Source organism: Mesoplodon bidens, assembly GCF_964165515.1.
Source record: "Mesoplodon bidens genome assembly, chromosome: 18".
Taxonomy (NCBI): Eukaryota; Metazoa; Chordata; class Mammalia; order Artiodactyla; family Ziphiidae; genus Mesoplodon; species Mesoplodon bidens.
In genome coordinates, this window is record NC_138175.1 from 57,197,050 (window position 1) to 57,223,922 (window position 26,873).

Here is a 26,873-nt window from a genome sequence, read left to right on the forward strand (position 1 = left end):
TGCAATGAACACAGGAGTGCAGATAACTCTTCGAGATCGGGTTTTCATCTCCTTTGGATAAACACCCAGAGGTGGGATTGCTGGATCACATGGTAGTTCTAGTTTTAGTTTTTTGAGGAACAAGAGATTTGGTTTTCATGAATGGATTGGTGTATTATATATATGGAAACAGTGCCAACCATTTCAGGAGAGCTGCCTTCAGTCCTCTTGGGGACATCCCGGTGTGGACACCCAGACATCATGCTTTTGCACCTCCATTCTGAGGGCTGGTAATTGGGAACTGGTGACGTACACCTCAGACCTTCCCTCTCAAAGGAGACAGACCAGGGTCTTACTTGACAGCCTCTTCCCGGCTCTGGGGACTGGAGGTGGACAGTGAGCATCTCTCCCTGTGAACGCCTCTACTATTGTTCTTCTCAGCGAGGCCTCCGTCCAAAGCCAAAGTCCTATTTTATCCCATAATTTCCCAGGAATAATAAAACGTTCCATAGGAATCAGCTTTTGGCGAGCTTTTCTCGGTTGCCTCATCATCATTTTTGTAAGATCCACCTTTTTCCTTCAACAGATCTTTACTCTCAAGGAAATGACTTCCGAGAATGACAGCCATCATGTTGGCTAGTCATTTTCTCTCATCTAGATCCACCCAAACTCCAGAACCGAGCTTGGCTGGCATCCCTAGTGCTGTGGCAGCCATGGCTGTGTCCCCCCTCCCCTATCTGCCGGGCTTGGCCCCAATTCTGGGAGGAATTGTTATGTTTAACGGGGTGACACTGCTGCTTGAGATTAGACCAAATGGGGGAGGTTAAAAATGAGTAGGGGGAGAAAGACAAATACCATATGATATTACTTATATGTGGAATCTAAAATATGCCACAAATGCACCTATCTAAGAAACAGAAACAGACTCACAGACATAGAGAACAGACTTGCGGTTGCCAAGCAGGAGTGGGTGTGGGGGAGACATGGATTGAGAGTTTGGGATTAGCAGATGCAAACTATTGCACATAGAATGGATAAACAAGGTCCTACTGTATAGCCCAGGGAACTATACTCAATATCTTGGGATATACCATAATGGAAAAGAATATAAAAAAGAATGTTAAAAACCCAAACCAAACAAAGCAATAACAAGTCGGCAGGGGAGGTTAGGGGGCTCTTGCAATGATCCAGGTGACGGCTGATGTGGTTCAGACCAGGGCTGTGTTAGCAGAAGTGGTGACATGAGATTGCAGTTCTGCAGTTCTCTCTCTCTCGCTTCCTTCTCTCCATCCCTCCCTCTGCTCTCTCTTCCCCTTAATGGGACTCCAGTTACACATATGTTGGACCTTTTTAGCATGTCCCATACTTGTCTCATGCCCTTTATTTTATTAATTGAGGTAACTCATGCCCTCTCCTGAATATTTATTCTTCAGTCTCTCTGTACCTCTGTCTGGATAGGTCTCTGGGACCTATGTCTCAGGTCACTCTTTCTCTCTTCAGCTGAGTCCAATTTGCTGTTAACCCCATAGTTGAGTTCACAGTTTCAGTAACTACATTTTTCAGTTCTAGAATTTGTATTTATCTGTTTTCATATTTTCTAGTTCTTTGTTGAAATTCCCCATCTTGCCATTTATTTGTACATAGTGGTTATAATGATTTGAAGCCCAAAGTGGTCTATTTCTATTACATACCTTTTCCCCCACTCTGGGTTCTTTGGGTTAATCTTAACCACATGATGCCTCATTGCTTTTGATTATGTGCCAAAATTGCGTGTGATGTTTCTGGGGATACTTTGCCACTCTGTATGGCTGTTCTCCTCCAGAGAGGATATGTTTTTGCTTCTGGCAGGCAGGTGGACTGGAGACCAGTCCTTTTCACTTTTTAAAACTGGGCTTCTCCCCTTCTGAGGTCTTGCTAATGCCCAGATCACCTTCATCCCAGGATGTGACCCTTCAGGGATGTTTATGGGGTACTTCCTCCTGATGGACCCTTCTGCCTGATGCCCTCAATTTGAAAATACGTTTAATGAGATGGCCAAAAGTTCCATCCAGCTTTTCAGTCTCTTCTCTGCTGCTTTTACTTTTCGTATCAGCAAACGGTCAGTGTAAAACTATCCCCAAGTGATAAATCCCCCTCTCTTGGTTTGCTTCCCCTTTTGTAACTTGGAACCATAAATTCTGTCTGCTTTGAAAGCTCTCCAAGGCTGACAAACAGATGTTCTTTATGCTTTTTCTCTGTTTTTGTTTGTTTTGTTTTATTTTTTTGCAGTGGAAAGTTTAATGTAAAACAACGTAGTCAGACATTTCTGGGAACCAAGCTTCCATCAGCATTTCTTTTCAGTCTAGTTTCCATTCTTGAAACCGTGCGTTTTTAAAACATCCTTACAGCTGTCACCCTACCCCAAGCAACTCAACCCTACCCTGGAGGGCAAGAGCTCCTTAACTGGTCTATACACACAGTTTTTGTTTTCTTTAATAACTATAAAATGTACATTTATATTATATATTATTGCTAAATATAGTATCACAATAATAGGTGAGAACACAGGATCTTCCCAGGTTGAAATCCACCTCCAACACTTATTTGATGCACAGCACTAATCAAATTAGTTGCCCCTCTGAGCCTCACTGTCCTCATCTATAAAACAGATCTACTCCTTTACTGAGTCTTGTGAGAATTAAGAAAACTATCCATATGGAGAACTCAGAACAGTGACTGGCATATAATAGGCGCTCAGAAAATGTGAGCCCTTATTTTTATTGCCTCCTCCGATTCTGTCTCCATGAAGTGGCCGTACAGACGTATCTTAGACAAAAACCTAATTATGCCAGGCTTACGTTTAAAACCTTTCCCGTTATTCTAAAGATCAAATCCCAAATCTTTACACCGCCTTTTACAAAGCCCTGCACATTCAATCCCTATTGAAGCATCTCCTCAATGTCTTCCAGTTTCCAGTGCTTTGGGAGTTGTGTCAACTTCCTAGAACTCGCAAAATTATTTCCTGACTCAGGGCTAGAGTCGGGATTCTGCCTAGATTCTCCTCAACTCTCAGCTCTGCTGACAGTTCATCCATCCTCACACTCCTACTTAAGCTCAGCATCATCGCGGGGGGGGGGTCTTCCCCGAGGTCTGCACTCAAGGTCAAGTCCCCTTTTTACACAGAGTCATAGCCACTTTCTCCCTTGGAGCGCCTACGACGTGAGCAGCTATGGCTTACCATGCACCACACTTTCATGGCTTCTCATATACTGTGTTATCACTGCTCCACAGCTGTCCCACAAGACACTGTATTACCAGACTTTCTTACACCCAGCTGTGGACTCGTGATGAATTCTCATCAATGGAATGAGAGCAGAGGTGATACCTGCCACTTCAGGATTTTTAAAAGAAGAAGTGGATGTGGGACTTCCCTGGTGGTGCAGTGGTTAAGAATCTGCCTGCCAACGCAGGGGACACGGATTCGAGCCCTGGTCTGGGAAGATCCCACATGCCACAGAGCAACTAAGCCCGTGCGCCACAACTACTGAGCCTGTGCTCTAGACCCTGTGCACCACAACTACTGAGCCCGCGCACCACAACTACTGAAGCCCACGTGCCTAGAGCCCGTGCTCCGCAACGAGAAGCCACCACAATGAGAAACCTGCGCACCGCAACAAAGAGTAGCCCCCGCTCACCACAACTAGAGAAAACCTGCACGCAGCAACGAAGACCCAACGCAGCCAAAAATAAATAACTTAATTTAAAAAAAAAAAGAAGAAAGAAATGGATGCGTCCTTTTCATTCTCTCATTCTCCTTCCCCTCTCTGGTAGCAGAGTACTCCAAGATCTTAGTGGGTGCTGGGGCCAAAAGTTGGAAGAATCCTGGGAGCATGGGTCACCCCATGGAAGAACTCCAACTGCCGACCTGGGGGCACCTGTACTGAAGGGTTACATGAGCGAGAAACAGACATTCCACTGAGACAAACTACTGAGCTTTTGAGGTTGATGTGTTGGGGAAAAAAAATCTAGTGTTGCTAGAGGTTAGATAGCACCCCTGCAATCACATGATTTTTGGAGAACTTTGATGTGTGTCTTCCTCATTAGACTGGGAGCTCCATTAATTTGCATATTTCAAATGCTTGGCACAGACTCAGGTCCTTAAGAGACACCCAATAAATATGTATTTGTTGAAACAACAAAAAAGGAAAGCCGCCGAATCACACCTCCTTAGGAAGGTGACTCGCTTCAGGTCCCACGTTCTCCATGAGACACAGCCGGCATTACAGTATCATTTATGTCTAATTCCTGTCGGTGCTCAGAATCCCTCTCACACCCTAGGGCCAGCCTTGCCAATCTGGATTCGGTGTCTGGAGGGGAGATTCAAGCAGGGCATGAGTGTGGTTGGAACAGTCCTCCTCTCGGGGGGAACAAACCCCCCGTCAAGGGAAGGAGGAAGTAGGCCATGTGGATGGACTTTCTGTTAAACCACTTTAGTAAGAAAACCACAAGATGGTTTGGACTGAGTCTCTGACCGCCACAGCCCGTACATCTGTCTGTTGGCAACGCTGAGTCTTGGGCAGGCAGCATCGTGCCCGCCATGTTTACTTTTTGGTTTTCCATTGGTCAGTTCTGACATGGCAGGAGGGGATCTCTGGGCTGGGGGACCAGGATGCTGAAAATCCAGGTCCTTCCCTAGACTATAGTCCTGGTTGGATCGATGCTATGGGACCTTAGTGATTCAAGGGGGAGCAGAGACTATGAAAAGAAGGTACTGTCTACCCAAGCATCAGGCTTCCCTGCCCTGGCCTTGAACCCGGAGCTTAGGGGCTTAATCAAATATGGATTCTGAGTGAAGAATGGAGCATTTTAAACCTGGATTTCTCTACTAGGGCTGAGTCTGGGCCACAAGATTTGGATACGAGAGAGTAAGTCTGTGTCCTAAAGTGCTAAGGTCTATCCTGGATCAATGCAAGCGACTCTCACCAGCAGAGCCGGAACTGGATAAGAAAAGGCTGGGATGGTGAGTGTATTTGGGGAGTGCTTTTGGAGTCTAAACTTTTAAGTGCTTGGACTCCGTGAGACTCTAGGTTTTTCTTTTTGGCTGCACCACACAGCATGTGGGATCATAGTTCCCTGACCAGGGCTCGAACTCACGCCCCCTGCATTGGAAGCATGCAGTCTTAACCGCTGGGCCACCAGGGGAGTCCCGTGAGGCTCTAGATTTGATCCCCTTCTAGAAAGCTACTCTAGAGTCATTTTCCTGGATGATCCAGACTCGGTGTTAGACCAGAAGAATTTCATGACCCTCTGGGGCTAGGAGTTGTCCAGGTCTGATGAATTCTGTCTGGATAGAGATGGAAATCTTGAGCTCTTGGATAAAGATTTCACCAGAGTTCAGGAACATGTCCAAATTACCCAACTACCCATAGTACATGGTAGCAGACAATTCAGGCCTTTGCCGCAGTCACTATGGCAGCCAAAGCCACGGCTGGTGATTTCAGGTTGGACGCCTATCCAGAGGTTGCCCAGTCTCAGGTCCCACCCGTCGTGTTCAGATCAAGGGGGAAATGAATGGGCCACGTGGAGCCCTTCACAGAGACAAGAACAGAGGGCGAGGGAGGTGAGGAACCAACCCCCCCTCCCACGGCCACCTCCCTGTCCTCTGGTTACTCTTGACACCTACCTTCAGCTTCGCCAGCACTTGGTGGGTTTGTGGAGAGAACGTGGAAGTGCATGCCTTTAATGTTCCTCAGAACTCCAGTTTAGCTTCTAGTTCCTTCTAGTACTGAGGCATCCATCAGCTCAGATGGTGCAGCAGTTGGAGGGGTCATAATGACACGCTCCTTTGTTATCCATGCTCCTGGCAGGTGGCTCCCCACAAGGAGCTTTATTGTCTGGTCTCCCTTGCATCTGCTTGTGACTGTAGTAAGTAATTATAGCCAAGAAAGTTGGGCAGAAATAATGTGTATCACTTCCAGGCCAGCGACTTACAGGTGGACACAGCCTTTCTGCTTTCTCTTACTCTTTCCTTTGGTTGGAAGCAGAGGACACTGTTGCCCACGAGGATGGTGGGGCCACAAATGGAAGAGGCTGATGTTCCTGAGACCTCCTAAGACAGGAAATTCAAATTCTTCCCAGGAAGACCCACATTGGTCATAAGTAAGAAACAAACTCCCTTTGTGTTCAGGCACTGGTATTTCAGGGTTGACCTGTTACAGTGGTGTAATTACCCCTTTTTCATATCACAATGGTAGTTAAATAATTGATGAGTAGCTAAGTAATTGATTGATTCTAACCCCTCATTGGATGGAAGCTCTGCTGAGCACAGGGACCATATCTGTTTTGTTCACTCCTATATCTCAAACACCAAGCGCATGACAGGCAATGACTAAATATTGGTCAACAGGCTTCTGAAGAAAGGGAACTCACAAAACTCACATTTATGAAAGTTTATGGGGAAAGGGACTTGTCCAAGGCTGTTGTAGGAGACGGGATGGGAGGAAGATCTCATTCCGTCTGACTTCTCAGCCCATGCTCTGCACTTCTTTCAATATCTTAACAACCAAGTTTCCACTACACACCTACTCAGAGTGGCCAAAATCCATAACACTGACACCAAAGGCTGGCGAGGATGTGGAGCAATAGAAACTCTCATTCATTGCTGGTGGGAAATGCAAAATGGTACATTTTGACCATTTGGCAGTTTCTTACCAAACTCAACCTGCTAACTACCACATGATCCAGCAATTGTGCTCCTTGGTATTTACTTAAATGAACTGAAAAGTTATGTGACCACCTAGAGGGGTGGGATTGGGAGGGTGGGAGGGAGGGAGACGCAAGACGGAAGAGATATGGGAACATATGTATATGTATAACTGATTCACTTTGTTATAAAGCAGAAACTAACACACCATTGTAAAGCAATTATCCTCCAATAAAGATGTTTAAAAAAATGTTATGTCCACATAAAAACCTGCACACAGGGCTTCCCTGGTGGCGCAGTGGTTGAGAGTCCGCCTGCCGATGCAGGGGACACGGGTTCGTGCCCCGGTCTGGGAAGATCCCACATGCCGCGGAGCGGCTGGGCCCGTGAGCCATGGCCGCTGGGCCTGCGCGTCCGGAGCCTGTGCTCCGCAACGGGAGAGGCCACAACAGTGAGAGGCCCGCGTACCACAAAAAGAAAAAAAAAAAAAAAATCTGCACACCGATGTTTAAAGCAGCTGCTTTTTCATAACTGCCCAAACTTGGAAGCAACCAAGATGCTATTCAGCAGGTGAATAGATCAATAAACCTTGGTCCATCCACAATGGAACACTATTCCGTGCTAAAAAGATACAAGCTATCAAGTCATGAAAAAACATGGAGGAACTTTAAATGCTTATTACCAAGTGGAAGAAGTCAGTTTGAAAAGGCTACATGCCAGATGGTTCCAACTCTATGACATTCTGGAAAAGGACAAACTATGGATACAGTAAAAAGATCAGTTGTTGCCGGGGTTAGGAAGGAGGGAAGCATGAACAGGTGGAGCAGAGAGGAATTTTAGGGCAGTGAAACTACTCTGTATGACACTGCAGTGGTGGATGCATGGCGTTATACGTTTGTCCGAACACATAAAATGTACAACACCAAGAGTGAGCCCTCTTACACTAATATGTATAAAATAGATAACTAATAAGAACCTGCTGTATTAAAAAAATAAATTCAGAAAAAAAGAAAAAGAGTGAGGCCCCATGTAAACTACGGGCTTTGGGTGGTTATGAGGTGTCAATGTAAGTTCATCAGTTGTAACACGTGCACCACTCTGGTGCCAGCTGATAACACATGTACCACTCTGGCGCCAGCGTGTTGATAATGCGGGAGGCTGTGCATGTCTGGGGGCAGGGGGTGTATGGGAAACCTTGGTATCTTCTGCTCAATTGTTTTTTCTTTTCTGGCCGCACTGCACAGCTTGTGGGATCTTAGTTCCCTGACCAGGGATTGAACCTGGGCCCTTGGCAGTGACAGTGCAGAGTTCTAACCACTGGACAGTCAGGGAATTCCTCTTCTGCTCAATAGTTATTTATTTACCTACCTATCTACCTATCTACCTATCTATTTATTGCGGCATTGGGTCTTTGTTGCTGCACGTGGGCTTTCTCTAGTTGTGGTGAGCGGGGGCTACTCTTTGTTGCAGTGTGCAGGCTTCTCATTGCGGTGGCTTCTCCCGTTGTGGAGCATGGGCTCTAGGTGTGCAGGCTTCAGTAGTTGTGGCTCACAGCCTCAGCAGTTGTGCCGCACGGGCTTAGTTGCTCTGCGGCGTGTGGGATCTTCCCGGACCAGGGCTCGAACCCTTGTCCCCTGCATTGACAGGCGGATTCTTAACCACTGCACCACCAGGGAAGGCCCCTCTTCTGCCCAATTTTGCTGTGATCCTAAAACTAGTCTAAGAAATAAAATTCATTTGCAAAAAGAACCAGATTACCCATCTGAACTTGATGCTGGGTCGTGGATGGTGTTTCAGATAAGTGAGCAGCAGTTTGCTTGCAAAGCTGTTGAAACATCTGTTATGCTATGAAGCATCCCTCACTGCTGATGGGGGTGGCGGTGAGAAGAACAAAGCTCAAGGAAAGGAGTTACTTCCCTTTTTGTGAGAAAGTCAACAGGAAAACCGAAACATACTTGGGGTTAAGCTTCTGCACATCATACCCTGCCTGTCTGTCGAGTTGGGCTCCACTGCCTACCTATCTGTCGAGGTGGGTTGTTTCAGTTCCTCTGTTTGCACGTGCTGGCCGTGGCCGGGACAGCACCTGCCTGCCTCGCCCTCTCCCCTGGTCCTCCTTGGAGAGCTTCCCTTGGTCATGAGTAGCCCTGGGCTGTTTTCTCCCCAGGCTCTGGGATTCTGCCCTTGCAAGGACTTTCACATGCTACTGATGGAGGGTGAACATCAATCCTCTTATGAACAATGGGCTCCCACTGATACCCCGAGGCTTGCAATCACCTGTGAGCACGCCCAGCTAGCCCCAGTCCTCTATGGGGCTCAGACGGGCTGTTTTAAGCTTTTTATCCAGGTAGTGACATGTATGGGAGGCCCACCTTAGGTTCTTGGGGACAGAGAAAGGTTCTTGGTGACACGGAGAGGCCCTCCAGACTCAGTGGGAGAGAAGGACACTGAGACAGAGAGAGAGAGAGAGTAAAAAAAGGAGAGACAGAGAATTTGCATAAAGTCAGACTAAGCGACACAGAAGAGAGGAAGAGCCAGAGGCAGAGACAGAGGTACTGACTGAAGGAGACCTCGGCTTACTTCAGGTACCAAGGGTGTGTTTAGAGATGCTCCATCAAGCGTGGTGGCCGCTACCCACAGGTGTCTGTTGATCAATCTACACAAAGCCAGTCTCAGCCGGGATGTGCTTCAATTATAAAACACAGCTGGGACCTGGAAGACATAGTAAAAAGGAAGAGTGTGAGCTATGTCGTTGGTCATTTTTACACTGAAAAGATAACATTTTAAAACAGATTGGGTTAAATGAAACATAAGTATAATTACTTTCCATCAGTTTCTTTTTGCTTTTTTAGTGAGGACATTTAAAAACGCACATGTGGCTAGTATTTGCGGTTGATATTGTATAAAAATACAGTGCTGGTTTAGGGAGCTGGCTCACCACGTTAACACCCCACACTCTTTGCAAAGGAGACTCAAAGGAAAATGGGCATCTTCCCTGAAGCAGATGCTCAGACAGTCTCCGGAGAGCATATGACCAAGAAGCATTACTCAGAGACCTGGTGTGACTTATTCTTTCTGTCCTAAGAGAGATGAGCTAACGTTCCAAGTCTTGCTTAGCAGACCGTGGCTTTTCTGGCTTCCCTTGAATTTTGTGACTTTGGTCACTGAAGACATCTCCAGTCACAATGGCTTTTCTGACAACGACCTCTCGTGTCATTGGATCCTAATGATTTTTGGACCCTGACTTCATGGTCATGGGGGCCCGGAACAGTGCAGAAGACAAAAACAATAAACTGGACATAAGATAAATCTATCCAGATTGAAGTACTCAGAAAAGAAAATGGAAACCCAAAGGAAAATTCTAAGAGACTTGTGGAGCACAGGAAAAAGTCTCTACATATGATCAATTGGAGCCGTAGGAGCAAAGAAGAGAGAGAATGAAGAAAAAGCAATATTTGAGGAGATAATGACCTAGAAATTATCCAGTTTTATCTAATTTTAATTTTATCCAACTTTTAATTATCCAAAGTGATCCATTTTGGGAACTTTCCTGGTGGTCCAGTGGTTAAGACTCAGTGCTCCCAATGCAGGGGGCACGGGTTTGATCCCTGGTCAGGGAACCCAATCCTGCATGCTGCATGGCACGGCCAAAAAACAAACAAACAAAAACCAAACCAAACCAAAACAAAACAAAAAACCAAGGTGATCCATTTTTGTTTCCCAAATTGGATCAGTCATCAAGCCACTGCTTCCAGAAGCTCAGAGAAACCCAAGATAAGTACATATAAAACCGTGTTTAGTACTTCAAAGTGAATTCATCCAAACTTTAAAGGAAAAATAACACCAATCTTATAAAAAACAATGCAGTGAGAAAAAAGAGAGAATATACCTTATATCCCATGAATTTGTCTATTTATTTATATTGAGACATAATTACATATAACATTGTTTAAGTTTAAGGTGTGCAGTATATTGATTTGATACATTTAAATATTGCACCTTGATTACCACTGTAGCATTAGCTAACACATCCATCCCCTCACATAGTTGCCATTTCTCTTTCTCTTTGTGCTGAGAACAAGATCTAGTCTCTTAGCAGCTTTGCAGTCTAGAGTAGAGTATTGTTGTCTATAACTACCATGCTATATATTAGATCCCCAGAACTTCATCTTACAACTGCAAGCTGGTACCCTTTGGCCAGCATCTCCCCATTTTCCCCACCCCAGCCCTTAAAAAACAATCATTCTACCCTCTATTTCTATGAGTTGGCTTTTTTTAGATGCCCTATAGAAGTGAGATCATACAGCATTTGTCTTCCTCTGATTTATTTCACTCAGCATGATGCCCTCAGGGTCCATCCTTACTTTTCCAAATGGTAGGATTTCCTTCTTTCTCATGGCTGAATAATATCCACTGTATAAATATACCACATCTTCTTTAACCATTCATCTGTTGATTGACACTTAGGTTGCTTCCATATCTTGGCTATTATGAATAACGCTGCAATGAACATGGGAATTCAGAAATCTCTTAGAGATTCTGTTTTCATTTCCTTTAGATATATACTCACAAGTGGGATTGCTGGGTCATATGGTAGTTCTATTTTTAATTTTTTGAGGAAGATCTATACTGTTTTCTATATCCCATTTTGGAATTCGAGCAAAGTCTTGATTTCAAAGCCCAACTAAGGATATTACGTGATAAAACATTACAAACTAATCTTGTTCAAGAATCCTTAATAAAAATGAGCAAATAATATAGTTATATAATAACAATACTATTTTATAACCAAGTGGGATTTATACCTTGTATGCAGAATGACTTAACATTTAAAAATACATCAGTAGCGGGGCTTCCCTGGTGGTGCAGTGATTGAGAGTCCGCCTGCCGATGCAGGAGACACGGGTTCGTGCCCTGGTCTGGGAAGATCCCACATGCCGCGGAGCGGCTGGGCCCGTAAGCCATGGCCGCTGAGCCTGCGCGTCCAGAGCCTGTGCTCCACAGCGGGAGAGGCCACAGCAGTGAGAGGCCCGCGTACCGAAAAAAAAAAAAAAGGGCAGAAGACCTAAATAGACATTTCTCCAAAGAAGATATACAGATGGCCAACAAACACATGAAAGGATGCTCAACATCACTAATCATTAGAGAAATGCAAATCAAAACTACAATGACGTATCACCTCACACCGGTAAGAATGGCCATCATCAAAAAATCTACAAACAACAAATGCTGGAGAGGGTGTGGAGAAAAGGGAACCCTCTTGCACTGTTGGTGGGAATGTAAATTGATACAGCCACTATGGAGGACAGTATGGAGGTTCCTTAAAAAACTAAAAATAGAACTACCATACGACCCAGCAATCCTACCATTGGGCATATACCCTGAGAAAACCATAATTCAAAAAGTCATGTACCACAATGTTCATCGCAGCTCTATTTACAATAGCCAGGGCATGGAAGCAACCCAAGTGTCCATCGACAGAAGAATGGATAAAGAAGATGTGGCACATATATACAATGGAATATTACTCAGCCATAAAAAGAAACGAAATTGAGTTATTTATAGTGAGGTGGACGGACCTAGAGTCTGTCATGCAGAGTGAAGTCAGTCAGAAAGAGAAAAACAAATACTGTATGCTAACACATATATATATGGAATCTAAAAAAAAAAAAGGTTCTAACAAACCTAGGGGCAGGACAGGAATAAAGACGCAGACGTAGAGAATGGACTTGAGGACACGGGGAGGGGGAAGGGTAAGCGGGGACGAAGTGAGAGAGTGGCATGGACTTATATACACTACCAAACGTAAAATAGCTAGCTAGTGGGAAGCAGCCGCATAGCACAGGGAGATCAGCTCAGTGCTTTGTGACCACCTAGAGGGGTGGGATAGGGAGGGTGGGAGGGAGGCTCAAGAGGGTGGGGATATGGGGATCTATGTATATGTATAGCTGATTCACTTTGTTATACAGCAGAAACTAACACAATATTGTAAAGTAATTATACTCCGATAAAGATGTTAAAAAAGAAAGAAAGAAAGAAAAAAAGAATGGCCATCATCAAAAACTCTATGAATAATAAATGCTGGAGAGGGTGTGAAGAAAAGGGAACCCTCCTACACTGTTGGTGGGAATGTAAATTGGTACAGCCACTCTGGAGAACAGTATGGAGGTTACTTAAAAAACTAAAATAGAGTTACCATATGATCCAGCAATCCCACTCCTGAGCATATATCTGGAAAAGATGAAAACTCTAATTTGAAAAGATACATGCACCCCAATGTTCACTGCAGCACTATTCCCAATAGCCAAGATAGGGAAGTAACCTAAGAGTCCATGACAGATGAATAGATAAAGAAGATGTGGTACATATATGCAATGGAATATTACCTAGTCATAAAAAAGAATGAAATAATGCCATTTGCAGCAACTTAGATGGATCGAGAGATGATCATACTAAGTGAAGTCAGACAGAAAAAGACAAATATTATATCACTTACATGTGGAATCTAAAAAATAGTACAAATGAACTTATTTGCAAAACAGAAACAGATTCACAGACATAGAAAACAAACTTATGGTTACCAAAGGCGAAATGAGGGGAGGGATAAATTAGAAGTATGGGATTAACAGATACATACTACCCTATATTAAATAGATAAACAAGGATTTGCTGTATAGCACAGGGAAGTCTAGTAATAACCTATAGTGGAAAAGAATTGAAAAAAAGAATACGTGAGTAACACACACGTATTGTTTTTTCATATATACATATATATATATATAAAACCAAATCACTTTGCTGTATGCCTGAAACTAACACAATATTGTGAAGCAACTATACTTCAATAAAAAAATAAGTTAGCAGATACATATTTTCTAAAAAGAAGAGAAAGATCAATGGTGTTGACTGAAATAAAAATGCACAAAATGCACAGTGAGAGTTGTGAGGTTCTGTTTTATTTGGGGACGTACTGAGGACTGTTGCCCATGAGACAGCCCCTCAGAGAGCTCTGAGGAACTGCTCTGATATCAGCATCTATGTGATTTTGGGGAAGGGGTACATGCCGTCAAGCACACATCTCTGTAGAAAGTTGCTGCTACTCACGAGGAATAGATACCTTAGTTTATGACTTTAGTGCTTTTCTAAGTACGAGAAGATGCAAGAAATTGGGTTCATAAAATCTTCTCCTGAAAATATCTAACTCTCTGAAGCCCTGTTCTGCCAGTTTTCCCAGAGCACAGAGTGCCTCATTCCGGATCCCTGCCTTGAACACCCTTCAGGGTGTGTCGAAGGTGAGTAACTCCAGTGGCTAATGACTCAATCCTTGTAGAGCCAGACAGAAAGTGACATTCTTTGGTTGGCAGTGATCACCTGGGACCAAAGAGTATCGACCATAAAAATAAAATAGCCAGTTACCTTAGCAGCAAAATGGTTTATTCGGGAATAGCAGAAAATTGCTATTTGGGACAGGCCAGCTATGGTGGATCACAGGCAAGTCTACAGAGATAAAGGGGAGGTCACCTCTCATCGAGTTTTAGGAGGAAATGGGGAAGGATTGTTTTGAACAGAAATTCACTGAAGAACAGGAGTTAGACGTTTGACATTTTCTCATTGGCTGGAAGCAGTGGTTAGAGCATTGTTGATGGGGCACGGAAGGATCTTCCTTCTTTTTCTTAAAGCAGAGGATGAAATTCCCATGTAATTAATGTCCTCCCTTGTCTAAATAATTCTCATCTTCCTTCTCCCTACTGGGAGTACAGGCTGCACCAAGTGTTACATGCCTGAGGGTTCCCCTTTCAGGGCTTCCCGACTCCATTTTAAATGAGGTTACTTTGCTTATTTTCACAAAGGGAACATGGAATCTTGGTGGTGATGGAAATCTTGACTATGATGGTGGTTTCACAACTACCAGAGCTCATTGAATTGCACATATTTAATGGATGCCGTTGGTTGTCTGCAAATTATCCCTCAATAAACCTGATAAAAGCCACTAATGAAGATGAGAGAGAGAGAGAGAGACCAGAAAGACACAGATACATAGGGCTGGCTGGTTTTAGTCAACGAGGGTGACCCCTGGACTTTATCCTTTAGCCTCTACCATCTGCAAGGCCATGAAAATAAAACTTAATGCATCACTGTCAAGGTGAGAGGTTCAGCATTCAACTTGACTCTGGGGAATCTTGTCTTCCTTTAATTTTTGACTACATAGCCTTCACTTAGTGTTCATTTCTTTGAGGCATTTAAGAAGACCTTTAAAATAGTCTATTAAGCAATGTTAGTTTTAAAAATAATGATTATTTTAAAATGGAGTGTGGTCCACAGATTTAGTCTGAAAATTTGACAGAAAATCTAGTATATTTATTGTTTACTTATTAAGAATTCCAGGGATAGGCAGTCCCAGGGCTGGTTCAGCATTTGGGGACCTTCTATGAACCCTGGATCTTGCATTCTTTCCCCTCAGTTTGTTCAGTATTTCTGCTATTGTAGTCAAGCTTGTTGCAAGATGGCTGCTGCAGCTCCAGATATCACATCATCATGATATAGCTGCCCACGGACAGGAGAAAAGGAGGCAAAAGTCTTACGAGACCCTCTGTTATTAAGAGAGAAATATGATTCCCAGAAACCCTGATATATCCTGCTTTAAGTATCATTGGCCATACATGGTCATGTGCCCCCTCTGGACCAATCACTGCAAACGGGACTGATGGATTGCCTTAACCCAAATTTTATCCTCTGCACTCCCCCTATCCCTCAGCCCCAGGGTTGGAACATAGCCACTCAAACAGAAGTAGGTTTCTGTTAATAAGGAAAAAGTGAGCATCGGCTGCTGTGGGGACCACCATCAATGTCTGGCACAGCTACCCCTGGGAGAAGCAGCTCTTCCCTGGCCTCAGGGGCAGTGGACGTGAGATTCCATGATGGGGCTCCTGTCCTCCTGGCCTCTGTGTGCACACACGCCCTCCCCATCCCTGGTCCTGCTCTTTATTTCAGCACCCAGCTGGGTGCCCCACCTGATCCCAGGCCCAGGGCCAGCTCCCAAGGTCTGTCTCCTGATCACCCACTCCCTTGAGGATTTTGCACATGCTGATGGACCACCCTCCCCTTCCCTGGTTCCCAGGCCACTTCGGGAAGACAGGCAGAGAACCCACGTTAGTGAGATATTTTTAACGAGCTCAATACCTTGCTGGGAATGTAGTATATACTGTAATATTAAATACTAGGAGGGGATTTGGGGCTTCCCAATGTTAAACACAAGGAAGTGTTGGCATAAAGTGCTGTAACTCTTTGCGCAAGAGCAGATGGTTGTCGTGTGCAGCTGGGACCAACAGTCAAGTCAGTTTGCCGCACAAATCCGTGTTCTGCTTGCCCCACAGATTGAGAAGGAGGCTCCCACCTCAAGGGGTGCATCCAGAGATGAGTTCAGCCTCATCAGTGCACAGGGGGAACAAAGATCTTTTGGAAGCCAGGCCCCCCCTCTGTCTCGTTAGTGGGGAGTATGGATGGGAGGGGAGAGAGAGCTCTTCCCCTTTGTGTGAGGCCGTTGATGCAGAAACCCCAGGAAGGGCCCCGAGCCGCCACATCCTCTTCTCTCGTGTCCTTCACTCACAAACTCCAGGACGGTGCCGGGGGCAGGGGCTGGGCCATGTCCCTCCGTCCCACCACCCTCCTGGGCCTGGGTGAGTCCTGGAATGGAGGGGTAGGAATCCAGGGGCAGAGGGGCTCTGCTTCCCAGCTCCGTCCCGACTCCAGCCCAGAAGACGCTGGGGCCCTAGCGGGGCAAAGTGGTCCCCCTCAGCTCTGGCCAAGACCTAAGTCTTACCACGGAAGGTTCAGTGCTGGAAATGGTGCCTGGGTATGGGGTTGAGTTCAGACTGAGAAGGGCTGGGGGGCGGGGAGGAACACCTGCTTGGAAGAGGGGTTGGGGGTTTTGTCTTGAGACTATTTCAGAGCGACGAGAGGGCTCGTACTCAGATGCAATGTTGACGGGGGTGTCGGGAAAGTATGGGACGATGCCCACCCCCTACCCCGCTGGCTCCTCAAGGCACCCCCTTGACTGCAGCCCCATGAGGAAACCGTACAGTGGGCGTCTTTCTCACTAGAACTTCTCTTCCAGCGCTCTGTCTGGGTCACACGATCCACACACAGGCGGGCGTCTTCTCCCCAGTCCCCCCTGCACCCCGCAGGCAGATGTAGGTGAGAGTGGAACTGATCCTGGGGGCCCTGACATACACCTCGAATTGCAAACAACCCCCAATGTATAACCCTCGCCCAGGTCTCTCCCGCGTTCTCCACCTCTGTTCTTGATGGCCCCACAGGGACAATTGAGGTCATAAGGACCAGGCTGAACCCACAAGCTCTCCCCACACAAGCCCAGATCTCCCTCAGCAGCCCCTGGGCAGAGAATATGACCTCGCCAAGGGCAGACTCTGAGAATCATTCTCAATCCCACCATCTCCCTCCTCCCGTACAGACTATATCACACAGTGATGTTGTTTTAAATGATCATGTAAAAGTTTTACTTAAAAACTTTAAATATATATATAGTATATAATTTACCTTCAGGAAAACCATAATCTTCCTTCGAGTCCTCTCACAGTTTACCTTCAGACAGACTGAGACCCACGCATCTCTCTTTGGTCTGGATCTGTCTGTCCCCATGCTGTCTGGCTCACTTATCTCAGTTACCTTGGTTTTCCTTCCGTTTCTAAATGCCATCTTCCCACTCAGCTCTGGACACTCCTCACAGGGTGTCCCCTGTCCCTCGGCCTGGGTAATTCATCCCTGACCTCAGATCTTGGCTCAGATACCTCTTCCCTCGGACCTCCCAGAGGACGGCAGCTCTGCGTCCCGTCTGCCCCCCGAGGTTCCCACACTCACCCTGAGGGCACGTATCACCGTTTGTACCGGTGGATTTGCACAATTATTTGTCAATGGCTATCCTCTCTCTAGACTTTCAGCCCCAAGAGGGCAGGCATCCTGGGTGTTTCTCATATTTGTGGAACCAGTGGTACATGCAGGCATCAGTAAACAGATAGAAGAGAACTAAGATGTGGTCAAAAGGAAGAAAGAGTGAATGAGTGAGTGACCTCTGCCAGCCCCCTGCCTCTATGGGGGATTTTGCTGAATGTGAGGCCAACTTCCTGTTTCAGGGCTACACACCCGCTCTTCCCCCTGCCCCCAGCCTAGTTGAGACATTTGGGGTTTCCAGAGCCTCAGGAACAGGGAAATGGAAAGACGCTGAGATGAAGGTAAAAATACAGAGAAACCCAGGGATGATTTCTGCACAGGGAACTTACACTGGACACAGGGATCCTCACCTGCTGGGGAATGTGGGATCACAGCTGTGCTCCAGCTCTCTCACACACACTCACACTCACACTCACACACACACACACACACACACACACACACACACACTCTCTCTCTCTCTCTCTCTCTCTCTCTCTCTCTCTCTTCCGCCGCCGCTCTGTAGACGACGCCCCTCATCCCACACGATCCCACCCGGGACTGGCAGCGGTCCTTCAGACCCAGCCCAGACCATTCCTACCGACTCCAGACTCCTGCTTTCCCCCTTGTCCCAGGAATGACCCGGTCATTCCCATCCTGTGCCACCCTCCCAGCTCTCTCTGTCCCCCTAGAGTGGCCGTGGGCAGGGAGGGAGCCGCCCCCTGCAGCAGACATGACCGGGGGCCCCCAGTCTGTTCTGATACCTCCCATGTCACGCTGAGCAAGATGTGACCAAGTCTCAGGGTCCTTAGGTCAAGTGGGGAAAATAACTCCGCAGTAACGAGAATTTAGAGGCTCACAGAATGGGCATGGGGGGGGTCTTTTGGGGGAGGCTGATGGAAATGTTCTCAAATTGGATTGTGGGACTTCCCTGGTGGTCCAGTGGTCAAGACTGAACGCTTCCAATGCAGGCGGTGTGGGTTTGATCCCTGGTTGGGGAACTAAGATCCCACATGCAGTGCAGCCAAAAAAAAAAAAATTGTATTGTGGTGATGGTTGCACAACTTTGCAAGTTTCAAAAAAAAAAAAAGTACTGAACTGAGCAACGAAAATGAGTGAATTATGTGATGTGATGATTTTCACGTAATGGATGCTGAGATTCTGCTCTTACCCATCCTAGGGACCCTGCCCAGACGCTCCACCAGGGCTGAGCCAGACTCTGTAAGCCCCCAGGGGTGGCCTGTGACCATTGTGTGCAGGGGCCCTGCTGGGGCTGAGGAATTCCATCTGGAGAGGAAGGAAAATAGGAGTGACTTCAAGGATGAGAATACTGTGTCTCAAATTGGTCCACATGAGACAGAGGCCAGATTCACCATCACCGCTGTGCGTGGAGACACTGCCCAGCATTATCAGTGCCTCTATCGAACAGGTAGTGACTGGTCTGAGCCCAGGGATGCCCTGGAGCCGGTGGTGACAGGTGAGGAGGTCTCTGCTCTGCCCTCAGGTTTGCCCCAGGTCCCTGGACCCTGTCCCCAGCTGTGTCCTCCGTCCACAGGCTCCCCTGCCCCCTCCCGACCCCCAAGCCCTCTGGCTCCCTCTTCCCTCTGCACACACATCTCTCTGCCTTCACACCTGGCTCAGGTCCCTGGAGCCTTGTCTCACCTGGACACCACGGTGACCTGGGCACTCAGCCCCAGCATCAGGGTGGGCATAGAGCTGTCCCTGCTGGGCTGGCGGGGAGAGCGCTTCCAGAGACGGGGTGGGGACAGACCCCTTCAAGGGAACCTGTGTCTTTTCCCTCAGGATGGTGTTGACTGTCCTTTCTACTGGGTGAGAATCTGTGGGGCCCCTAGGCCATGTGTCCCCTGTGGTGTGGCCCACCCTCCATCGGGCACGTCACATGGTCCTAGACCCCTGACCAGGGCTGGATGGTGCTTTGGGGGACCTCTGGGATGAGGCTGTCCCTGTCCCTGTGTGCAGTCAGCCCCCAGGATGTCATGGAGTCAGCGCCCACTGGGGACACTTTGACCCCCTTCACACCCTCCTGGGGCACCGACCCCGCCGTGCTGCTTTGGGGACACAGGACTTCACTTACACAGGACACCTGCTTAAATATGCTGCCAAATGGGACAACCTGGAGAAATGCTAATCTTATTAATACCAAGGAAATATTTTCTTCTCACCTCATGTGCACCAGACACCCTCCTGCCGTGGGACTGATGCACATGGTGAATGAGGAGAAAGGGTCCCTGGCCTCCCAAACTTTAGCGGGAGAATTCAATAGAATGAATAATAGGGATGGGGCTTCCCTGGTGGTGCAGTGGTTGAGAGTCCGCCTGCCGATGCAGGGGACGCGGGTTCGTGCCCTGGTCTGGGAGGATCCCACGTGCCGCGGAGCGGCTGGGCCCGTGAGCCGTGGCCGCTGAGCCTGCGCGTCCGGAGCCTGTGCTTCGCAATGGGAGAGGCCACGGCAGTGAGAGGCCCGTGTACCGCAAAAAAAAAAAAAATAAATAATAATAATAATAATAGGGATGTATATAAGTATATATGGGCATATAAAAATATAAACATATAACTTACAATATAAAATTTCAGATCTATAATTTAAGTAAATTAGAACAGTTACACTATTAAATATATAAGTAATACAATATAATATACATTACTATATTGTTACATGAGTAATGTGTTATATATTATGTTATCATGTATTATGTATTACTATAATTTGTATATGTAAATATTAAAATGTGTACCATAATATATATTAAATATGTAGAATTGATTTAGTTTTTATGTATAGCATAATTATGTATAATTTAAATTATTCATATAAATTAAATTATACATATGTAAGTTAAAAACATCATTTAAAATATATTTATATTATTTAAGCATTAAGCATATTTATATGTAATATACGTTATAGATGTAAACATATTGCTATATATTATTTGTACGTGTATAACATATATGCTATTCTAAACCGTAGTAAATGTCATCAGGGGAAGCTCAGGCAGCAATGGTGTTAAAACGCAGGATGGGGTCGTGGATCCTGGACCAAGGACACAGTGTTGAGGAAAGGATGCTCCAAGAAATGCAATTTTCTATTTTAAAGGATGTTGAGGACTCAACCTCTGGAGCAGTGGGAGGGAGGGGGCGCTGACCAGAAGAGGGGATGAAGGGCTCCGACCTTGTGGGTGTACCAGCCCCCAAGACCTCAGCTGGACCACCTGTAAAATGAGCCACGCTGAGCGCAGCACTTAGGAGATGTAAAGGAGGTGACGGACCAAAGGCGCATGCGTGGAGTGCAGCTCGTGGCTGGTGCTGCATCCTCTCACCTGCTAAAGGCTGGGCTTCAGGCAGCTCGAGGACATCGGGTCTTGGCTTCTTCACTCACACAAGAGCAGTTCCGCCCCATCAGGGATTGCTGCGAAAAGCAGAAGAGATCAGCGATGGGGATTCTTGTGCTTGGGGTGGGAACCCAGAGGAGGTGAGCAGGCAGAGGGTCCCGCTCTCGTTCCTCCTGGGTTTCCGTCTCTGTAAAGGTGCACAAAGCGCGGGGAGCAGCGCTGTCCCACACAGCCTCCTGCGGGAAGGAGATGCTGTGTATCTGCGTCATCCCGGGAGGGTGTCATTAGCCAGGGGTAGCGCAGTGGCTAGTGCAGCTGGCGATCTGACTTTTAACTTTAGTTAACCTAAATTTCAATGAAAATTGCCCCGCGTGACTACCGTGGTGGTAACCATCCGCACAGAAAGGTCCATGGGGCTGTTCTAGAGGGAGCAGATCGGGGTCCGGGGAGGAGACCCCTTGGGGGTGGGGATGGGGGACTCAGAGGCTTCTCTGTCCAGATCAGGCCTCTGACCCAGACCCTCCTCACTCCTCGGAGACACAGACGCATCCGCAGGACAAGAACCGTCCTGATGGGCGAGGGGGACGCAGAAGCACCACCCCGGCGCGGGCTCTTTGGGGAAAGGGGGAAAGAAGGGGCTTTGGCGCTGCTCATACTCCAGCTTGACCAGTGCCCTGTGGACAGAGGACCTCAGCGCTCAGACCCGCTTTTGTAAAGTAGGGATAATGAGTCCCACGTCGCAGGACTATTGGGCACGAGAGATCTGTATGTAAGTGGGAACACGACAAGCACCCAGCGCGTGGTGGGTATGCTGCAGGTGCTCGATAAATGCATGCTGCTGGTAATCGGATTCCGTTCTCCAACCTCCCACAGGCCTGCCGACAGAGCATGTTTCTATTCTCATTGGGGTCCCTGTGGCCTTTCTCCTTTGTCTCCTCCTCCTGGGCCTCTTCCTCCTCCATCGTCAGCGTGAGAGAAAACGGGGTAGGTCTCAGGGACAGGGTGGGGTGACCCGGGCAGGCTGTCGGGGGTGTTGGGAAGAAGGCTTCTCTTCTCAATTCACACCCGACTGTCCTCAGGGCCCCCCAGCAGCGAAGGTGAGGAGCAGAGGCCGCAGGAGAGGCGAGGCTCCTGGGAATGACACCCAGGCCCCCAATCCCCTGCCCCCAGGCAGCTCCGAGGATTCACGTGTCCTTTCTCCTCAGGCTCAGCCCAGTTGTGGACGTCCCAGATGGGACACCAGGTAAAGACAAGGATGGGGGACAGGTCTGGGAGGGGGGAGGTGAGGATTCAGTGCCATCAGGAAGCAATGTGGTAGGGGGCGCCTGGGAGCATTCTAGGATGTTCATGGTGGGATGGGAGACCAAATATGAAGCTATGACGTCAGGCGTATTTGCCTCCTAAGGTCCACCCCAGAGAACCGACGCCTTGTCCTCTCCCTGACAGATCTGGCCACCGTCGACAGACTTCCTGAGAAGAATGTGGAAGTGGACACTTCAGTAAGTGCTTGCATTAGTCACCTCCTGCTGGGTACCAAAGTCCCCCACATTTAGCAGCTTAACAAAATCAGCTCAGTTTCCTGGGCCAGGAATTAGGAATCGGATCAGCTGGGTGGTGGTGGCTCATGGTCTGTCCTGATGTTGCTGTCAAGATGCCAACCAGGGCTGCATTCATCTGAGGCTCAACTGAGGCTGGAAGATCCACTTCCACGATGGCTCAGTCCCCTGGCTGTGGGCAGGAGCCCCATTTCCCCACCCCACGGACTTCCCCATGGCGGCCAGCCTCCCCCAGAGGGAGGGACCCCACAGAGGGAGGAACAGAAGGCACGACGTCTTCTGTGGCCTCCCCCATGCAGGTGGCCCTCACTCTGCCGTGTTCTATTGGTCACACAGACCAGCCCTGCTTCTCTGTGGGAGGGGACTGCACAGGGGCGATTCAGGAGGTGGGATGTGCAGGGGCACCTGGAGTCTGGCGACCAAAGTCTTCCCCTCCCACAGCCCCTCCCTCACCTCAGCCACCCATACTCACCCTGAGTCTCTCTCCTCAGGCCCCTGCTGCAGGAGGCCCCCAGGAGGTGATATATGCCCAGCTGGACCACCCGGCCCTCACACAGAGGGTGGCCAGAGCTGTGCCCCCACTGTCCACAGAGCCCACAGCCAAGTCCAGCACGTATGCAGCCCTTGCCAGAAACTGACCCCAGGCCCACCTGGCCTCTGCACTAAAGACACAGGAGGACACTCTTGCAAAAGCCTGCAGTGGACATTTGGAGGGTTTCCCTGTGGAATCGTCCCTTCCTGAAGCCATCCAGTCAATTCTCCTGCAGGCAAGAGCTGGAGTCCTGAGACCCCCAATCAACTTCTAGGAGATACATTCACCATGCGGCCCCTCCCACAATCAACTAGCTCCTTGGAGACAATGTGTTAGCACTTGTTTCAGAGACCCAGCTGTGGTCCCTTGGCTGTTTCCAGAGAACCAGCTATAGTGCTTGGCTGTTTCCAGAGACCCAGCTGCAGTCTCTTGGCTGTTTCTAGAGACCCAGCTATGGTCCTACAGTCGCCCAGCTGATTCCAGATATGTCCTGTGAATCCTCCACTGCCCCCAGAGATCTGTTTTGTTTTCTCAGCTGACTGTACAAACCTTCCTAGAGTTCAGTAGTTGATCTTGAATCTGGGCTATACTTATGCAGCTTATCGCTGATACCCTGTTTTCTGGATCATGCTTCGCCTTGTTCATCAATAAATGTCCTCACAGGCCCAAATGCATCAGCCCTGCGTGTGGCGCTGGGGTACCCGGGTTCTAGGTCCCAGTCTCTGCCTCCACAGTCACTCAAAACTTAGTGAGGGAAACGACAAAAAGGGCATCCGTGTTTTCTGATTCCAGTGTGTGTCTCAGGGATGAGAGAGGGAGATGTCTGAGGGGACTTCTGTCTGGGTGAAGGCACAGGCCTGCCCCACCTGATACAGCTCCCATACCCCCGCCATGTGCACTCCCACGAATGCACACATGCACTGTACAAACGCATATACTTATGCACACACCCACACGCACGGACACGTGTGGACTGGCCGAGGGAGTTGATGAGACCACGACTGCAGGGGGAGGGTCCCTCAGGCGGTGCCCCCAGAGGAACATGCAGGTCCCGATTTCCCACCCCTACTCCAGTTCATCCCCACTGGACGCCATGCATTCTCCAAACACAAGAGGACCCATCAGCTATAGGACACTGTCCTTGATCTGACCTTCACCCCCTCACCTGGCTAACGCCCTTCAGGTTTTGGATTGGAGGCTGTTCATCCCAACAAGCTTGCAGTTGCTGCTGTTAACAAACCACTCACATAGTGGCACCAAACAACACAACTTATTATCCTACAGTTCAGGAGCTCAGAAGGCTAACATCAGTTAAACTGGGCTAAAATCAGGGGTCAGCAGGGCTGCGTTCCTTCTGAAGGCTCCAGGGCAGAAACCATTCTTTTACCTTTAGCAGCGTCTAGGGGCTGTCTGCATTCCTTGGTTCGGGGCCCCTTTCTCTGCCTTCAACGAGAACTGTAGGGTTTCCCTGGTGGCGCAGTGGTTGACAGTTCGCCTGCTAATGCAGGGGACGTGGGTTCGTGCCACCGTCTGGGAAGATCCCACATGCCGCGGAGCGGCTGGGCCCGTGAGCCATGGCCGCTGAGCCTGCACGTCCGGAGCCTGTGCTCCGCAACGGGAGAGGCCACAACAGTGAGAGGCCCGCATACCACAAAAAAATAAAAAAATAAATAAATAAATTAAAAAATAATAATAATGAGAACTGTAGCCTCTTCAAATCCTCCCTCTGACTAGGACTCCTGCTTCTGTGGTCACACCTCCTTCCTTCTCTCTGACCTGCCTCCTCCCTCTTACAAGGACCCTGGTGATTACATTGGGTCCACCTGGAACATCCAAGCTCATTTTCACCACCCCCTCAAGATCCTTAACTCAATCACACCTGCAAAGACCCTTTTTGCACCTAAGGTAACACAGCAGTTGGCTCCAGGGAGTCAGATGTGGACATCTTTGGGTCTGTTATTCTGTCTACCTGAGTGGGTGTTGGTCCTCAGCACCACCCCTGCTTGTGGGCTCCTCTGGGCTTGAATGTCTCACTCTGAATTCTAAGTACCTCCTTGCAGGAATGTTTCCTTCTTCCACTAGCTTGTGAAATGATCAATGTCTGAGAGTCTATTTCTTGTTTCCCTAGAACCTCTACGTAAGAGGAGGTCGGGGAGGAAGCAGTGGAGACTGGAAACGCGCCCCACCACCTGTTAAACCCCCCTGCCCCCGCCCAGTGCTCAAAGTGACAGGTGGTCCCTGTGTGACAGGACTGTGGCTGCTCACCAGCACCGTGGCCTCCCTTCCTGGGCTCTCAGCGAGATGATCTCCCCGGCCTCCCTGCAGTTATCCGTGTCCTGGGATGAAGTTCACAGTGGCATGTGAGCTGGATGGACGGAGCTTCTTCCAGGCCTGGCCCGTGAACCTCCCACACAGGATCCTCACGGGTCTTCCCTTCTGCTGATGGATATGGATGCCCTGGGTGACCCTGGAACCACACGCTGAGTGTGGCACCTGGTTCCCAGGATGACCCTATAGAATAGAGCCTGCTGTACCCCTTGTATTGGTCATAGTTCAGGTTTCTCCAAAGTTGATGCTTTAACATGTGTCATACATGCATATGCTAGTGTGAAAATTAATAAAGGGAAACCTAATTTAAAACGGAGCTGGGAAGCCCTAAAGGGGAGCTCTCTCACTCCTACCCTCTGCTGCAGCTTACTTTACATTCCTGGGCAGGAAGAAGCTTGATTTTCAGAAGAAGGATAATTTTCTCCTTGCCCAGCAATAGCCCAGCCAATGAAAACAGCAACAGGCTAACCAATGAGAAATAGCCACAACCTAGCCAATGAGAAACAACACCAGCTCAGCTAATGAGAAACAGCACCAGCTCAGCCAATGAGAAACAGCAACAACTCAGCCAATGAGAAAACAGCCTCAGCCCAGCCAATGAGAAACAGTCACAACCTAGCCAAGGAGAAACAGCAACAGGCCAGCCAAGGAGAAACAGCAACAGCCCAGCTAATGAGAAACCACCACCACCCTGACCTTTGGTTTTCTCCAAGGGACTTTCAGTCAAAGCAGCCCCTTCCAGCTTCCTCCTTTTTCTCTATAAAGTAACATTCCTCTTCCTTGTTCTCTGGACTTGACTGTGGTTTGCCATAGTTTGAATGTCCCGAATCGCAATTCCTCTGCCATTCCTAAATAAACTCATTTTGCCAGTAAAATAACATTTAGTTTTAAGGTTGACACTGGACACACCTTTTCCTAGATGACCCGATAATATGCCTGAGTCACTTGCATTGTCCTCCCGCCTCCTCCCTCACTTCCCCCAACCCTGCCCCAGCTCCTGAGCAAGAATCCTCTTCTTGGGGTGCATTTATCAAATACAAACCAGTCAATCCAGAGTCCACACCCACACCCCCTCCTTTATGGGGATCCACAGTCTGGGCCACGATCCACCTGCCCTTGTCACGCTAGGGCCAAGCACATGACAACTAGGGACACCCCCTCCACCCCAGAACCCGCTGAAATCATTAATCCAGCCAATCCCATGCCTGCTTACCCTTTCCTGCCCATTCCTTCTTGTGGAAACCACAGTAAAGGCTCCCATTTCCCCTCACTCCATCTCCTTCTTTCTGTCTCTGGTGCTTCCCTACGTGGCCCTGGTGGGTGGCATGCATGCCCCCTCCTCCTGGGAACTGTGATGAAATATCTTTTCAATGGCAGGCGTCTCCTGATCTGCTCCCTCGCATTTTAGAATTAATACACAGTATTTAAAGCACCTCCCTGCTGAGCTGGAATCAGCTTCACCTGTTTCCTGGAAGAGGCACTAATTCCTACCACGTGAG

General features: G+C 48.1%; 2 protein-coding genes across 9 annotated transcripts in view; one reads left to right on the forward strand and one right to left on the reverse strand.

Moving 5' to 3' along the window:
- Nucleotides 1–21,582, reverse strand: part of TTYH1 (tweety family member 1) — a 59,352-nt gene extending 37,770 nt beyond the window's left edge. For 6 of the 8 annotated variants that reach the window (XR_014013753.1, XM_081216407.1, XM_081216406.1 and 3 more), the window contains exons 1-2: nucleotides 17,216–17,353; nucleotides 9,239–9,370 (exon numbers count right to left, since the gene is read on the reverse strand). The gene's annotated coding sequence lies outside the window, so the exon portion shown is untranslated. Of the gene's footprint in view, nucleotides 1–9,238; nucleotides 9,371–17,215; nucleotides 17,354–17,536; nucleotides 17,609–20,946 lie in introns of those variants that run through there. The other 2 variants (XM_081216408.1, XM_081216409.1) reach the window with 2 other exon arrangements.
- On the forward strand, nucleotides 16,302–23,594 carry LOC308605815 (leukocyte-associated immunoglobulin-like receptor 1; the record flags this gene model as incomplete). The annotated part of the gene is given in 9 exon segments (XM_081216079.1): nucleotides 16,302–16,335; nucleotides 16,773–16,808; nucleotides 18,786–19,082; nucleotides 21,030–21,089; nucleotides 21,092–21,098; nucleotides 21,832–21,930; nucleotides 22,038–22,055; nucleotides 22,364–22,457; nucleotides 23,006–23,594. Coding segments are annotated over 9 exon segments (792 nt in total). The 3' UTR covers nucleotides 23,153–23,594.
- Between the last annotated feature and the right edge of the window lie 3,279 nt (nucleotides 23,595–26,873).